An 18,087-nucleotide genomic window follows, 5' to 3' on the forward strand; every position below is an offset into this window, starting at 1 on the left:
CCGATGAGTATTCCCCTTTATATGTGGAATGCCTACTGTCTCATCTCTGAAGCGTGGTGCCCCACCACTGAGGCGCTATGCCCTACGGGTGGGGCGTAAGCCCCACCGTGGGAAACACTGGGTTAACGTCTAAATTTTAATGTAAAGTGTGTTGTTTTCTCTTTCTTTCACTATTTCGATCATATTTCTAACCATGACAGTAAGGGAGACATCGATTTCTATGAGACTATATGAGATGTTCCCAAAAGTGAAGAAATTAGCCTTTTTTATTAACTCCACACAGGATGCCCTGAAGAAAATAATTTCCCTCAGGGCCTATGTCATCTTTGGGGATGCTGTGTGGAGGGTCTTTTTGTGGAGAGGAAGGAGTGAACATGGGTCTTGAAGAGTCCCATGTTGTAGGAGGGAGGAAACACAGAGACCGGCAGTTCGTTCCACAGCCGAGCTGTTGAACTTAAGAACGAATCGTAGAAGCGACCCGTTCTCATGTGACAAATGTCAACTGTGTACAAATGTTGGGCGCGCGTTTGGCGTGTATCCCGACTACGCACCGGTGCCGAAGGGATCAATGACGCTAGTTCCTCAGAGCATCTTCCATTGTAATACCGATAGAACAAGGACAGCATACCTACCTGACGCCTGTGCTCTAAAGATTGCAGTCGGTTTGTTAAGATTGGGGAATCTATCAAATGGACCGCCCGTTTTTGCACAGAGTCAAGGGTTTTTTTCAGGTATTTAAGGGCTCCGGACCAGAGATGGCTGCCAAATTCGACAGTAGGGCGCACTTGCGATTTGTACAGGGTCAGCAGTTGTGTATTATTAAAGTATCTGCGGGCCCTGTACAGTACGCCTAGCTTCTGAGAGGCCAACTTTACTCTGGCTTCGATGGACCCCCGAACCTGAGTTGGTCACTTATAGTTTTACCAAGCATATCAATGGAAGGCCTGTTCGGAAGATTGCTTCCATTGAAGGAGACTAGATTATCATTTGGATCCCTTTTAGACGTAATCAGACAGGATTGGGTCTTTGAAACATTAAATTCGACGAGATTATTTTTACCCCAGGAAGAAATACTCTCGAGATAACCGTCCATTCTCTGCTTCAAAGCCCTCCAAGCCGTTGGAGTTTGTGTGCCCTTTGGGGGCTTGTCAAACAAAAAGCTATCATGAACTGTACTGTCATCCGCGTAACAATGAATCGGTGCACATGTCAAAAGGTCATTGATGTGCAACAAAAACAAAGTCGGAGACAGAACCGATCCCTGTGGGACGCCAGCATTTATGGAGTGCGAGGAAGAGGTGAAACCGTCAGCAACCGCCTGAATCGACCTATCCCTTAAAAAGTCAGCAATCCACGTACACAGGGATGCGGGAAGTCCGTAAGAAGGCAATTTGTTGACAAGTCCTCGGTGCCAGACCCGGTCAAAGGCCTTGGATATGTCTAGTGCGACCGTTTGGGTCTCACCGTGACGTTCCAGGCACCGCCCCCAAACATGCGTCACATACGCGAGAAGATCACCGCACGAGCGGTTCCGCCGGAATCCGTATTCGGAATCGGTCGTTGATAATTTTGTTCTTCTCGAGGTATGTGAGCAGTTTGTCGTTGATCACACGTTCCATCACTTTGGACAGAACTGATGTGATCGCTATGGGGCGGTAGTTGGCCAACTAGGCCGGGTTGGAGCGTTCACCTTTCTTGGGAATAGGGTGAATGACCGCTTTTTTCCAACCAGAGGGCACAGTGCCACACTTCAGGGACATTTTGAAGAGCTTTGTCAAAACTGGAACTATTTCCGCAGCACACCTCTGCAATACCAGGGCAGGTATTCCATCAGGTCCACTAGCTTTGTTAACATCGAGCCCCCGTATGACGTGGAGTACATCCCGATGCCGGATCCTCAGTTTTTTCATATAGAAGCCGCAGTGAGGAACCGACGGCGGAACAGCACCTCCGTCATCGAGGGTCGAGTTTTCCGCAAACATTTTCCCTAATAAGTTAGCCTTTTCGGTGGCGGTGTTTGCTAGTGAGCCGTCAAGTCTGGTAAGAGGTGGCAAACTGGGTTTGCAAAAATTTCGACCTATTGAGCCCGCAAGCGACCAGAATGCTCAGCTGCCATGCGGGCAGGCAGCCAGCTTTTTGCTGATCTGCAGGTCGTGTTCGAATTTTGACCTGTTAATGATTCTCTTGCATTCCTTTGCCGATTTGTTGTATGCTGATCTGCTTTCGGGCGTTGGAGATGTGTTGTAGGCTCGGTAAGCCGCGTTTTTTCGTCGAACTGCTTCGGAGCATTGTCGACTGAACCACGGCTTTGAGCCCACACCAGTTTCTTTAGTAGTCGATTGTATGAAGCCATCCATCGCCGATTTGATGACTTCACCAATCTCCTGGGCACATCTTGAAGGGTCCGAAGTCCGAAAACAAACAGCTGACCACGGAAAAGCGTTGAAATGGGCCCGCATACCGAACCAATCTGCTGACCTATAGTGCCACACTTTTCTCCTCAGCCTCTCATTGGTTGGTCTGAGGTTAACGGGGATTGATGTCGTCACTAGGCAGTAGTCGGATGATCCCAGAGGCGCTGTGACGTCAATCTTATAACCGTGTGGCACAGTAGTTAAGAATAGGTCTAACAAATTGGAGCGGTGAGTCTGGACATCAGGAACCCTTGTAGGCTCCTGAACCAATTGCTCTAATCCGTAGCAAATGGCAAAGGATTCCGCCTGTCGGTCAGCCGAGTCCGTTGGGCCTGAGAACTTCAACCATGGTTCATTATGAACATTGAAGTCCCCCAGAACAATAAACTCGGCCGAAGGGTAGCGGGGCAAGAGATCATCAATAGTATCGCTCAAATGTTTGAAGAGTTCGGAAGTGTCTGATTCGCTATGGTTCGGTGAGGTTGCCGTACTGGCAAGATTGACGCGCACCCACATTACGTCGAATCTGGAGTTTTCCAGACTCAATAGTCGTACACAGTTGACGTCAGCTCGACTATAGTGGCAGACTCCTCCTTTGAGTCGGAACTTGCTTGCGAGGGTAGAGCCCGGGCAGTCCAGATAGGAGGAGTCTGGCGGCTCGGCTATCTGAGTTTCAGATAGGAAAAGAACGTTGGGACGTTGGGACAAAATATGGTGATGAACAGAGTTTAAATTTGTGTGCAGGCCGCGAATGTTGTCAAAATTTACCAACAGTTTTGGCCCGCACCGGGGACGCCTGCTACTCGCCGCTGTAATGATGTTCAATTTATTTTGTATGTTCATGATTTTAGGTTTTTTTTTTTTTTTTTTGTAAGGGTATGAGGTGAAAGGAAGGTTTGGAAAGGAAAGGTATGAGGGGTGGGTAGGAATCTGGGGTTCAGGCTGTCCAGGAGTGATGAGCGTTTGGTTCCAGCCCACCCACTGCAGTGCTAGGCGATAGGCTGGGAGAGTCCGGCTGGAGAGGGCATCCAATGCGCCCCAAACGCTGCTGCTGGGTCCCCTCCGGTCACGAACCGGCACAACAGCAGTGGCGGGGTTTTTTCACTCGCTGATGGGGCAGCCCACCCTTAGTCGTGAGCCTGAGGGTCGGGCCCCTGTACTATCTAGCGGCCCGGACAGCGGTAACCGGTTGTAAAGGGTCTCCCTCAACCAGCATCTCCCAACCGGCCCGCCACGCAGAAGGTGGGCCGACGCACCCGCCACCAAGACCCGGGCAAACCTTAAACCATGAACCCGAGCACCCCTGCTAAGTCACCAAAAGTAGCGAACCACTTGGGGTGACCTGTGGCAGAGGTGTTGGTCATCCAATAAATGGTTCTCAGGGCGGCGGTACCCATTCCCGCCTACCAAATTAAAAATGATGATGCATGCGCCGTTTCAGTGATTTGTGCGACTTTACGAGTGCACGAGCAAGTTCGGTCACTACCCACGAACTTATGCACGTTGCTGGGAATTCGTTCACCGTGAAAAGTTGCTACACAAGGCAGTAAACCAGTAAATCAATAATTAAACATTTAAAAATGCAAAATTGATTCTATGTTTTAAAATAATACAATGTTACCTACTAAAATGCATCTTTGCAGGAGATTTAACCTCTTGTGTTGCCTCAATATAGGGCGCATTCAGTTCAAACCTAAAGTATTATATTATTTGATTGTTCTCCAGTATTTAGTGATTACCCTTGGCTAGGAGACCTGTCGGGTGGAAGGAGAGGTTCTCGTCCGATTACCTCTCACTCTAGAAGATAGGTGGAAACTGCAGTGGCAATCGGCCTACATAGGAAATGCCCATCTTGTACACAACCCCACTGAGAGACAGCCTTGTAAACTCTGATCCGCCATCAACAGGTTAAGGTGCTCTCACATCCGCTGTGCCCACACAATGCGTAGGTGATGCCTTAAAGAGTCAGCGATGTGTGAATGTGATGCTGTACAGACCGCCGAACATGTGGTTAACGATTCCCCACAGGGAATGATGAGGTCCAAAGGGTGACGCCTGAGGCCCTAGACTGGCTCACGAACCTAGATGTTGCTAAGGGTACTTTTGGAGAAAAGAAGGACCAAACATGTTGTAGGAGGGAGGAAACCTAGAAGCCGGCAAATCATTTCACAGCTGAGCTATTGAACTTAAAACCAAGTTATAGAAATAACCTATAATGTATGCCAAATGTAGCTGGTGCCAATGTGGTGTAGAGGCTGAGTATTATTGTATCGGGTGAAGGTCGTACTCAATAATGATACTCGATCTTGTACAGATATTTATTGGGGAGCTGCTTGTAACAAAAGAGGCACACAACTAACGTGGATCGCCTTTTATAAGATCTTGCAAGCATTCCATCTCGCTTGCACTCATCCACATTCGTACAGACATCACACAACCTGTTCTCATGTGACAAAAGTGTAACTTATACAAATGTTGGGAACGCTTTTGGCGTGTTTCCCAACTATGCACCGGCGGTGAAGATGCCAATGACGCTAGTTCCTTGGAGCATCTTCCATTGAAATATCTGTAGAACAAGGAAAACATTCCCACCCAAAGCTTGTGGTCTAAAGATTGCAATCTGTTTAAGATAGGAAAATCTATCAAACAGACAAACAGTTTTTTCAGGTTTTTTGTTGCTCCAGACCAGAGGCGGCTGCCTTGTTCATGTAAGCCAGAGGTTCCCAAACTTATTTGCCCCGTAGACCACTTGCCAAATTTTTTTTTTTTTTTCCGTAGCCTGCCGAATATTGAATTTTCCTAAAACTATTAACGTCCAATGTGATAATCATTTATTTTTTTAGTAAAAAGATTCCCTTCCCTTGCCTGTCCAACAACCGGGTGGCGGTATAGTTGCTCCATCTTTACATTGTGCAGACAGGGGGACCCTTGTGAGGTATTACACCAAATGAAAATGAAGCAGGATAAGCAACGGGAATTTCTTTCTGTAGCTGGCCCTACAGAACTGCCCCTTAAGTTCTTTGTCAGTGCTTATTCCGGTCAGTTCTTCTTGTCACATGATATCCGATTCTTCAACGTTGCATTTCCATAGTCAAAATGTCCTCAAACTTAGTTTTCAAGTCTGTGTGAAGTGCATTTAAATGTTGAACGTCATTTTTACCTTGGACGTTTTTCAAAAACAAGTTGTGGAACTAGGAAAATTCGCGGCTTCCAATGTGCAATGTTTTGCTTGAATATATTAATTCTGACAAGAAAAGGAACTAGACTCTATTTATAAACCTCAATTAACAACTTTACGAAATATCAAATAAGTAATTTCTCAATCTATTATATTTGTGTTAGGTCTATTGTGTCATTTACGGAACTCCTAAATGTTGACTTGAGGTAAATGGAGGTCCGCTCGTATGTACCCCCATTTGAATCTCGTGGACCCCCAAATTTTTTTCTCGCCGACATAGACCCCCAGCATGCCGATATCGACCCCTGGGGGTCCATATAGACCACTTTGGGAACCTCTGATGTAAGCACACTTATTTATTACTTTTTATGTGAATATTGTACAAGAGTCTCAACTGTGCGGAGTTATTGGGACTATGGCATCCCTAATTGGGACATGTTGTGAGGCATAAAGTATTGGGGAGGGGAAGAGGAAGAAAGTACCTGGCTATTCAGATCAGGTAGTGGATGGTGTCCTTTTTACCAGTACTCTGTAATGTGAGGCAAATATACTATCTATATATAATTTGATTCGATAATAATTGTGAAATGACAAAGATTATGGTAAATATTGTAATATCTTCCTCTTCTCTGCACCAAATTAATGCGAGGGGGCCACAAGGATCTGCGCTGTAACCAACACTGTTTTTGTTGCACATCAACAATCTCATTGAATGTGCACCAATTCACTGCTTTGCTGACAACAGCACTGTTTCTTTTTGACAAGTCCCTTCCACTTATGATGTCTTAACAGCTCGGGAATTTTTGAGACAAAAAGATGACCACCACTTCGAGGAAGTTTGTGTTTGGGATAGCGCCAATCTGGTCATTTTCAACGTCTCACAAACCCGAGCGAGTCTTTTTTTAAAAATTTTTTTTTATATTAACTCCACACAGGAGGCCCTGAAGAAAATAATTTCCCTCAGGGCCTATATCATCTTTGGGGATGCTGTGTGGAGGGTCTTTTTGTGGAGAGGAAGGAGTGAACATGAGTCTTGAAGAGTCCCATGTTGTAGGAAGGAGGAAACACAGAGGCCGGCAGTTCGTTCCACAGCCGAGCTGTTGAACTTAAGAACGAATCGTAGAAGCGACCCGTTCTCATGTGACAAATGTCAACCGTGTACAAATGTTGGGCGCGCATTTGGCGTGTATCCCGACTACGCACCGGTGCCGAAGGGATCAATGACGCTAGTTCCTCAGAGCATCTTCCATTGTAATACCGATAGAACAAGGACAGCATACCTACCTGACGCCTGTGATCTAAAGATTACAGTCCGTTTGTTAAGATTGGGGAATCTATCAAACGGACCGCCCGTTTCTGCACAGAGTCAAGGGTTTTTTTCAGGTATTTTGGGGCTCCGGACCAGAGATGGATGCCAAATTCGACAGTAGGGCGCACTAAATCTGATTTCAGCAATGAGATAGATCAGTGACTGATTGGTGCAATTTGATGGGAGCATCCTCCCCAATGAAGACTTTATTGAGATGCTTGGAGTAAGTACCCCAGGCCGGCCACAGTATATCGGTTCCATAAAACGCCCAAGTAAATCTGAATTTCAAGAAACAGGGCTTTTTGTTTAGAGCCAGCAGATTCTTCCAAATGTGTACGCAAGGAATTCAGGCGCAATTGGAACAGACCGCTCCGGGTACCGATTTGTCAAGGCGCTGATAATACCTAACACATAACAGTCCCTTGAGATTATTTTTCACGAAAAGGGCGCTACCCAAAAATGAAAATCATCTAAATATTATTGATTACAGTGATTACCTACCTAGGTGTTTACTGGTTTTGACAAGGGGCGTCAAAATTTTACTGCAAAGGACCGAGGTTCGCCTGAATGATAATCTGTCAGCAGAATGATTTCCATCTCTAATGCACAGATGCAATGTGAGCATGCTGAGTCTGTTCTACTGCTAGCTAGCAGCAATGATCCTTGATGCACGTATGTAAAACTCAATGGACATGAGCTTAACAACCTATTCACAGATGATTCACACAATGAGAACGTATCGTTTTTGTGGAAGTCAACCTTCTATATGAAGGAGGAAAAATAGATGAATCTTCAGGATTCGCTTTAATAAATCCCTTCCTACAGCCCCTACCTAACCCACCTCACAAAGGTACTCAACCAGGTGGCGGCATAGTTCCTCTGTCTTTACACTGTACAGACAGGGGCGCTTTTGTGAGGTATCACATTTAAAAAAAACACTTGAGGATTTGAACCTGCTATCTCGGGTTTTGTCCTAAAGAGCCACCTATTGAAATTTATTTAATTTTTATTTTTTTTTATTGTTTTTCAAGCTACAATCCCGTTAAACTACAATAAAGCAGTTTGTCAACAGGATGTTAATGATCAATTACATACATACACACATAATATTATTACTATAACTATACAATTAACACACCTACATTAATATAAACTATTAAGTAACCATTGTTTCAGCATATATCTCAATCTATTTGTAGAATTGCAATTTTTTATATTAATGGGTAACATGTTAAGCATTTTTGGCACGTTAAATTCTAGGGTTCGCCGTCCGTATTTATTATTATATTTTGGAACAAGCATTCCTTCATTCTTTATAAACCTTGTATTATATTCATGTTCCATTTTCCTTTTATAATCAGAGTCAGATATATGTTGAATCAATATTTTGTACCATAATAAGGCCTGCACCGGTAATATTGTTAAATTCCGATACAACAATGATATGTTTCGTCTCTGTGAAAAAATATGTTTTTGAGCTAATAAATTAACCATAGAATTTTGTACTGATTGCAGGTGGTTTAAATTAGTTTTACAAGAGTGACCCCAAGTAGTTAAACCATACCGTAAAGTTGATTCTGCGAGTGATAGGTAAATAATTTTTAAAATATTCACCGGAACGAAACATTTCAGTTTGTATATCCTACCCACTATCGCTCTCAGCCGCTTGCAAGTTTTGTTTATTTGTGTATCCCATTTGAAATGACAATCAACAGTCACCCCCACATAAACGTATTCTGCTGTATTAAATAAAACATCAATATTAGTGTGAAATCTTATATTTATTTATTTATCAAAGGTAGTAGAATTAAATAAGTTAAAAAAAACAATTTTCAATTTAAAATTAAAACATTTATAATATTATTATGTAATTAACACTATACTAGTCGCATAGTCACAGAGAGAGGTCATAAATGACATCATCCTTCTACATAGTATGTTTTGTTTATTTGTTTTCACACAGGACGTGCGAGAAGGATGTCTGATCGTCGATGATGTACGTACAATCTCTCTTTGGGACTGCTTAAATACTGGGTTGTTTCAAACAGAAATAATGTATACATAAAGCATAATGGACAACATGCCAAACCTGTCAGCTGATTCGAAGCTGAAATGGGCCGAGAACCAGCGTTTAACGGAGACAGATTGTCGATCGAATGGAGACTTTGAAACAGCCCAGCATTAACATATAAAGTAAAGCCGCGCACACATCTGCGACGTAAGATAAAATATTGTTAAACAACACATGAAGGATTCAATTTCTTAACCACTCGAGCGATACCAAGCAAGTTACCCAGATTTAGGTAGGTGACTTTTATGAATTATAAATTTAACCATTTGAAACATGGGATAAATGGAGAAATCAAGGTGGAATCATTAGCTTTAAGGCCCTGTAGTAAGTGTTCAAAGATGGTTTGAAAGGGAGATATGTAAATACGAACTTTAGAGAGAATGCGCTAATATTAAAAAACGATAAAAATTAAGCGAAAATGGTGAAAATATTAATAAAACACGACTCGTTTGAAATACAGCAAAAATCTCTCGACAAATGCTTTAGTTTCATTTAGAAAGATACACTGTGCTTTTTTTCATGCCTATAAAATATTGAATAACAGAAGTGTTTTTAATAATTTTCGAAGTTTACTTTGCAATTTTTTTCTATCTAGGGAATTTCATATAATTAACGTTTCGGCATAATAAATGCATAGAAATTATCTTTGAAAATGACATTTTTTTTTGGAACTTCAAAACTTAAAGAGTCAACAAGAAACTTATTATAAATCTATAGAAATTGGGAATGCGGGGACTTAAACGGTAGTAAGCAGTTAATATGTTTCGGTGTTAATGTTTTGAGGTATGATATTAATGGAATTGAATCGTAAACCCTGGAAATCTCCATCGTTCGAGTTGTTATGCATTTCATTAAAATACAAAAATTGAAAATAAATTTGCAAGCAAGAAAAGTGTCACAATTCAAAAATTTTGATTTTTGAGTTAAATATGCCAAGAGATTGCAAAATTATTGATTTATAGTCAGAACCGGGTTTCTAAATATTCACACATTTCAGACCACCTTCGTAACCTTCCCTGGCTCAAGTTCCCTGAAAGAATCCAGTACAAACTGTGCTGGATGGTGTTTAAATCCACCAATGAAATGGCCCCACCCTACATCTCTGAACTATGCGTCCCGGAAAACACTGGTCTGAGGCAGTCAACTCTTAGATCAGCAACATCATCAGCTGTAGGCAGACTGATAGAACCTAAGCGCAAGCCAAATACTAAGTTTGGTGATCGCGCTTTCGGAGTATCTGGGCGGAAGGCTTGGAATAAACTCCCTCCAGAACTAAGATCCATAACAAGTCCAACAGAATTCAGATCTAAACTAAAAACTTACCTTTTTAAGCTGTCATACTTTTAAATTAAATATACCATTCCTGAGAGAAAGTCCAGTTATATTCAATTTTCCAATTATGTCCTAAATCCTGTATCTAAATTTCGCTAATAAACAATTAGTTAATGTTAATTAAGTGTTAATCTCAAGTGGCCTACCAGGTAAGTATTGTACTGTATATTATCTCCATATATAGTCAGTAATAACATAGATCATTGTAGAAGTGTATTATATATTTTTACAGCGCCCTTGAGGTGATTTTTCACAAAAACGGAGCTATACAAATTATCCAAATATTATTATTATTATATGTACTTGGTCTACTCACTTACAAGTGACTCTTTTGAACTACCTATGGTGTTTGAAAGTGAAATTACTCAAAAGAATTTTGTATTGAGATTGTCTTTTAGAGTCTTTGTAAGCGAAACATTAATAAAAAAAAAACCATTCTATTACAATGTATATTGTGAATTTTTTTAAGAAGTTTTGTTTATCGAAACTGATATCAGAACTAACGAACTAACCATCACGCCGTTTCTTCGCAGGGGTAGGCAGAGAGGACGGATCGCCAAACAACTCGGTCACACCACACACCCCTTGCCTCATTCACATTCATACATCGTCAATTCAATCAGATTCTCGAGTCGGGCCATGTCAAGAGTCAGAATAATAGAAGAGTATGTATGAATGTGAATGAGGCAAGAAGTGTGTGGTTTGACCGAGTTGTTTGTCGGTCCGTCCTCTCTGCCTACCCCTGCGGTGAAACGGCGTGATGGTTAGATAGTTAGTAATTTATTATTAGATCGACGGTCCGGAAGAACAATGTCAGATGTGCAAATTTGTAGTTTTACAATAGAGCTGATTAAAGTTTCATTTCTCCATTTTTTACCGTTCTGCGGGGCCGTCAAAATAATTATCTTATAATAAACAGAAAATATTGTTTAACTTGAATTTTATCATATTTGCTGCGCAATTAATATCAGAAATATAAGGTTGTATGATAATTATTTTGTTAAAACTTTTCTTGCAGGAGCGCGATGTACTGATATTTAGACAATTGCAGAACTGTTTAGGTTCTTTTGACTACTTAGCTCCAGCCAGGACAATGAAATGATTTGTTGAAAATAATATTTCATTAAAAAAGAAGATAATACTAATAAATTTAAATGAAACATGAAATAGAATAAGACAGAAAAATATATGGGAAATATGTGGTTATTCATATCTGGTGACCAAACACGGCTAAAATATATCAAGGTGTTTGGATTATGAATTAGATATTCGCAGCAACGCCGTGGTAAAATATCTCTATTCAGAATCAAAATTCTGTAATGGGTTTAGCCGTACTTAGCGAATGTATCTGAGTATTTTGATAATTCCGCATCTCTTTTCCGTCAACACTATATCCCAAACAAGAATGACAAAAACTAGCGTGCGCATATTATGAAGAGAAGTAATTCGACGTGGACCCGTTTCTTGATCTAAAAATCAGGCATATCGTACCTTAATGATTCTACTATCCTGTGAATTTTCACGGGGGTCTGCGCTAGTAATGTTATATTATACTACAGTTAAAGTTATTCGATGAGTAATTATTCAATAGTTTACAGAGAAGTGGTGAAATACCTATGTATTAATTATTAAAAATTCACAGCTTACTTTACCCGTTAACGTCTGTTTTTACCGGTACGTTAATTAACTATCAGTTATTCAACAGTAGTTTACAGAGATGGTGAAATGCTTGCATATTAAAGAATCACGGTTCGTTCACGAAGTCAGCTAGTTTCGAACATCCAAAGGCGTGGTGATAATCCACGTCTTTTAAATAGAACCAATTCTTGCAGTAGAAGCACTGTTGGCGGTTGGGATATTTATCTTTGGTAGCTGCGTGCGTATCCAAAAATAACATCACGGACATTTCGTTGATAATGCAGTCCACGCAAGTGCGTACGTGCGTCTGCAGGTTTCCATAACTTCCACAAGTAAACGAGCAGCTCTCACAGTCGTAAGTTTTTGATGAACCAACTTGACTGTGACCCTCATTATGCTTGCTAAAAACTTCAGAACTGTCACTGGAGAATGAAGGACAAAGCTTACAGGAGAACGTGGGTTTGTTCCTTGAGTTCGGGTCAGCACTGTAATGGCTGTATTCGTGCTTTTTCAAAACGTCAGGAGACTTGCACGAGTAGGAACACATGGCACAGATGTGAGTAGGTGACAGTTTGGAAGTTGTTTTCACTTCTCCGTGGCACAGAATATGTTTCGCGAGACTCTCTGGGTTGAAGCAGGAGTAAAGACAATGAGTACACTCGTAGGTAGGCTCCGGTTCGCTCTTCACTTTTGACTTGTCACTAGTTGATGATTCGGCCATCTTGTATATCAGTTCTTGCCTCTTCGGGTAATCTATAAAAGCAATGTGATCGATGCTGATTTGAAAGAAAGTCTAATTTAGTTTCAGCGGGCGGTATTGCCTTGCAAAACTTGGCTTCAATAATTTCACTGGCCGTTTCAAGTTTGAAATAACCATAGAAACCAACTGTCATTCAAATTCCATAGAAATGGGAAAATGCAAATTTCTTTTTAGTGACGTTTGTAAATTAATTCGGCAATCGTCTTTTATATAGGTACATATATTTTTTTTTGTTTCATTCTTCAGCGTCCTAACAAAAACAAAATTATTATTACATACATTAAAGCCGTCGTCCGGTGAGTTTGTGAGGAATCAACATAAATCGAATGCCGGAAAACCCTGCGCAGAGAGGTCCCAAAAATGGACTGCGCTATAGACCTAACTTTATCTTTCTGCGCAGGGACTACAATGAGAATTTATTTAATCTTACAGCATTCAGCTTATGTTGATTCCATCGACCCATGAGGAATGTGGCGTGAGCTGTAAATTTATGTTAAATTTCTAAGAATTGCAGTGGAAAAGGGTTGATTTTTTTACCATCTCATTAGCTACCATCACCCTATAGCCCGATCAACTCAGCGGAACTGCACTCGTATCAGCCACGAGGTGCTTCGCTATTTTATATTACGTCCTAAAAACTCAAACCCACTCCCCCCCCAAAAAAAACAAATATATTAGGTACAAAGCGTTTATTTCATAATTATAGTATTGCCCTACCGCTTACACTTAACCTAAAAAATATATGAATGAAAAATACATGCAGAGAAACATCGATGTCGCAGCGAGAGTTTAAGTAAAACTAGAACTAAATACTATTTAAAAAAAACTCGACAAATTACATTTTTTATGATTTTCGTATTATGGTAGTCGTACATGATTTAGATAATAATGTAAGAACTAAGAAAATAATTTATCTACCTGAGTTAAAATCACTAACAAACAGACCCACAGCCGAAATTTGATAGTATTTTTGACCATGTAGGTTACCTAATTTTATTTTATTAATTTTTAAAGATTACAATTTTGGTGATTTTCTCAATGACCATACTAGGCTCATGTCCGTTTTATGGTAATCGTACATGATTTATGTAAGAATATACGAGCATAGAAAATGTGTGCATGGATACCAATACACACAGTCGTGGTTATGTGTTGTTCGACTCAAATCTCTTTGAGCTACTTAAAAATTGGTTAAGCGTAGATAAAGTTAGATAAGAACACATTCAACTTAATACAGTAATTAAAAAACTCTAATAACTAAATAAATAAAAAAAAATACCTAGATAAAATATTTTAAAAAAACTAAGAATTATGACCAAGTGGTTGCCTCAGCGGAATCGACCCAGAAGATTGAAATGTACTAATGGTTCCTTGTTTATTTAGTAGTGAATAAGATTAAGAAAGGGAAGCTCAGTCATGTAGAACGGATGCACATAGAAGACGCGAAAATTAAAGGTGGAGGAAGTCGGGGGGACTTTAACGGCTGATAAAGTCAACACGATACGATCACGTGAGTCAGATATTCAAGTCGGGTCATGTCAAGGGTCAAAATAGCAGATGAATGAAGTATGAATTAAGCGAGGCGTGTGTGCTGAGACAGAGTTACGTGGCGGTCTATCCTCTCTTCCGGTAACCGGGTACAATAGAACAACATAATAATAGGTATTTGTAATAACATTTAAGGTAAGATTAATCGTTTCTCGCTTTACTATTCTTACGAGTACAGTTTTTTAACAAATCTAATTTGTTATGAAACCCTCTCTGTCTCCCCCTATGAAAAAATTAGTTAGTTAGCAAGTTAGTTGCAATCGCAACATACGAATGTTTTTTTCTTCAGAGTGCGTCTGGATGCGGTTCTTCCAATTTGACTTTAGAATTGCACACCTTCATCACTTTCGAATGCTTCAGAACATGTCGCTCTAAGTGCGATTTGCGTGAAAACGCACACGTGCACAAGTTACACGGGTAACGTTTTTCTCCAGTGTGCGTCCGCATGTGACTCTTTAAATACGCCTTTTGCGAACATACATAACTGCACTCAGGACATGCGAACGGTTTTTCCGCACTGTGCGTAAACATGTGATACTTTAACCTGGATTTAACCGGGCATGTGTAATCGCACTCGGCGCATGCGAACGGATTTACTTTGTCGTGCGTCAGCATGTGGGTTTTTAACGTAGACGTTTGCGACGCGGAGTAATCACACTTAGGACATGCGAACGGTTTTTCTCCCGAGTGCATTCGCATGTGGATCTTTAAATTGTTTTTTCTCGAACAAAGATAGCTACACTTGGAACATGAAAATGGTTTTTCTCCAGAATGGGTTAACAAGTGTTCTTTTAATGTTGCCTTTTGAGACGCAGTGTATGGACACTTGGGACATGCAAATGGTTTTTCTCCACTGTGGGTAAGCATGTGAACCTTTAAGTTGGACTTATTGGAGCAAGTGAAATAGCATTCCGAGCATGCAAACGGTTTTACTCCGGTGTGGGTCAACATGTGGTTTTTAAGTGTGGTCCTCAAGGAAGTCGTGAAGCTACACTTGGAGCACGAAAATGGTTTTTCTCCAGTATGAGTTAGCATGTGTATCCGCAGTTGGGACTTGTAAGTTAGGAAGAGACTGCACTCGGGACACGGAACTAATTTCGGTTTTTTCACAAGGCTTGGGACGTATTTGCGGTAAGTTTTGGGTTTCTTCTTTTTCTGGACACGTTCTACGGAGAAAAAAACATTATCAAGTACCTAATCAAAGTTATTTATCAAATTAAAAACATAAGTAAAATTAACATTTTTCTATTTTGTTACCATGTGATGATAATTTGTTTTAATGTTTTAATATTTCTTTCTTTTCGAATTGAATTTATATATATATATAAATAGGCTAATTATTATATGTTTAAAAAAATGAGTTCCGCTGTTAATCTAAGGTGACCATTCCTACTGGTTTTAGCAGAACAGTGCTTGTTTCTTGCCCGCTGTCCTGGTTAGTTGTTCTCTCAAACCAGTACACAAAAAAACCAAAGATCTAATAATAACCTCAAAACATCATTTAACTGAGGAAAAAATAAACAGGTCATAATTCTGAATCCGCCAGCCGCCCCAGAAAATTTATTATCAATAATTATTTTGACAATCGTCTTCAATCAATTCACTAAAATTACCTCAAAATATCATTAAACTGAGGATAAAAAATAGTGTCATAAAATTCTGAATACGCCCGCACTTACAACATAATATCATCTGTCTGGTGTGACAGGTCACAAGAGATTTAATATGATATAGGCCGCGCCTAAAAAATGCTTCGAGCTTATCGCGTATTGCGACAGTACCTTTAATATTCAAAGTTTACTCACCTGCAGGTTGGTCTATACTTTCAGTGAGCTCGGGACACCCGTTCTTGATATCCGGTGGGTCTTTATCTACATTCGTATCCAAAATTACATCGTTTTCTCGAGTATCTGGTTCCAATTTAATGGATACCATTTCTTGATTAGACTCGTCCATTGAGATTGCTGAAGGAAAGTAATTTTCGGATTAATAAGTTTTCGGTCTGGATTGAAAAAAAAGGAGCACATCTATAACATTAAAATCAGTTTGTAATATTACATATGATTTAAATTGAACTAATATATAAGGGTAAAGGTATATAATGATCAGTCACTTATTTTGGGCTCAACGAAATTTAAACAAAAATCATCTAAAATAATCAGTTTATCATAAAAATACATTTTATTAAGAGAATTGAAAGAAAAAAGCTTTGCGTGATTTTTTAATGTGGAAAAATAGCTGAACCCTGATCTATTTTCCTAGATAAATTTCCCAGTGTCCACATTACAAAAACTCTTTATAGTTTGCACTGTTTTTGTCTTTTCTTTACTCGGCTCACCACTTTCCCATCGATGGAATCAGTCGACATCACTGAAAAATCTGAGATACACACGAGTTTAAAACACGACATACGCAAGATGGAAGATAAACATAAAATGAATAGATGGAACCCTCAGCACGTGGCATGGAGGTGTTATGATTCCCTCAAAACTTATTTTCGACCTAAATGGACTATGATCATTATTTCACCATTCAGTAACTAATACATTTTTAATTTGTTAAATTTATCGTAGCCATTTGTACATCAAAGTTTACAAATGTCTAATTTATTATAACTTGTGTATATACTATGGGATAATAAGTAGTGAGATTGACTCTTACAATACAGGGCGAGTCAAATAGAACACAGTATAAATAGTATTGTAGTAGGTGGAACAATATTTTTTACATCCCAACTGCAAGCTAGTCGAAACATATTCGCAATCCTGTACTCGGTCTAAGAAACGTAATAATCTATATCGGAGTATTACTTGAAATCTACCAGATCATACAAATACAACAAATGCACTACTACATTTTTATTATTTATTAAATTTTATTTTGATTTTAATGTGGCTTCCATAATCCATCTAGAATCTATCAATCGGTGCAGACATATTTTCTGGTATTCCATTCCTTTGCATAGTAAACTGTTTTGTACGCTGGCTTTGTCCTTTTTCGCTAGTCTAATTCCATCGCACGTTCTTGTCACATAACACAATGTCTATGAATTTCCTTGTTGAAAATAATTAGGTTTAAAATGTATTTTTGAAATAGGTTGTACATTATATTATTAATAAATATAATCGCGTTTCACTGTTAGACAATTTAGTTCTATCGACATTTTAGTTATTATTAGTATTATCTCAATGTTCCATTTTGAAGAAATTTGCATAGTATTTTTTCTCTGTCATAACATAATCTTTGAGCGGTAGTTAAAAGATAAATGTGGAGCAATAATGGAGTTGTATATTGTATATTCTGGAATTTTTTGACGTATTGTTCTCAGAACAAACTGTTTTTAAATAATTTGTGCAAATAAACCGTGTCCAGTAATAACGGAGATATGCAGATGAATATTAATAATTAATATAAATATCAGGAATTATTAGGTATGATTGATGAAATTTTACTTACGTGGGTACAGGGGAAATGCGAAAGTGTCAAATCCAATGTGTGAAAGTTGATAATGGGCACTAAAATAGCTAATTCAATGTAAAGCTATAGCAGAAAAGATTTGAGTATTACTTTTTAACCGAAATATCACCGGTTATTTAAAGTTTTATACATTTAAAACAAAGTTATTGGAAAATAACGTCAATAGACGAGCTGCCGTCTCGAAGCGAAAGCTTTTGTCGGCCATATTGATTTTTCCACAGACAATATCGGATAGTCCGCGTCTTTATAAAAGGCGCCACAGACGAATAAAATGATCAACGGTGGTTTCATCGTGTTGAAATGAATTAAAAAATAAGATTTAAAAAAGGGCCGCACAGCGGTTCCCGTTAATACAAACAA

General features: G+C 39.6%; 1 protein-coding gene across 1 annotated transcript; it reads right to left on the minus strand.

Annotated features, from left to right (window-relative positions):
* Positions 1-13,489: 13,489 nt before the first annotated feature.
* Positions 13,490-17,919, minus strand: LOC149414174 (uncharacterized). Its single transcript, XM_089643834.1, has 3 exons — positions 17,707-17,919; positions 16,056-16,214; positions 13,490-15,416 (listed from the first exon to the last, which is right to left on the minus strand). Exons 2-3 carry the CDS (start codon positions 16,204-16,206, stop codon positions 14,536-14,538), a joined length of 1,032 nt encoding a protein of 343 aa, XP_089499960.1. The 5' UTR covers positions 16,207-16,214; positions 17,707-17,919; the 3' UTR covers positions 13,490-14,535.
* Between the last annotated feature and the right edge of the window lie 168 nt (positions 17,920-18,087).

This window comes from Hesperophylax consimilis, chromosome 20 (assembly GCF_061612785.1).
Source record: "Hesperophylax consimilis isolate HC1 chromosome 20, BYU_Hcon_1.0, whole genome shotgun sequence".
NCBI classification, from domain to species: Eukaryota; Metazoa; Arthropoda; class Insecta; order Trichoptera; family Limnephilidae; genus Hesperophylax; species Hesperophylax consimilis.

Bases quoted from the DNA above. Each gene is read 5' to 3' on its own strand.
- LOC149414174 (XM_089643834.1), bottom strand. From the start codon at position 16,206: ATGGACGAGTCTAATCAAGAAATGGTATCCATTAAATTGGAACCAGAT. The intron at 15,417-16,055 runs GTGAGTAAACTT...TTTTCTCCGTAG, and splicing joins AAGTATAGACCAACCTGCAG to AACGTGTCCAGAAAAAGAAG.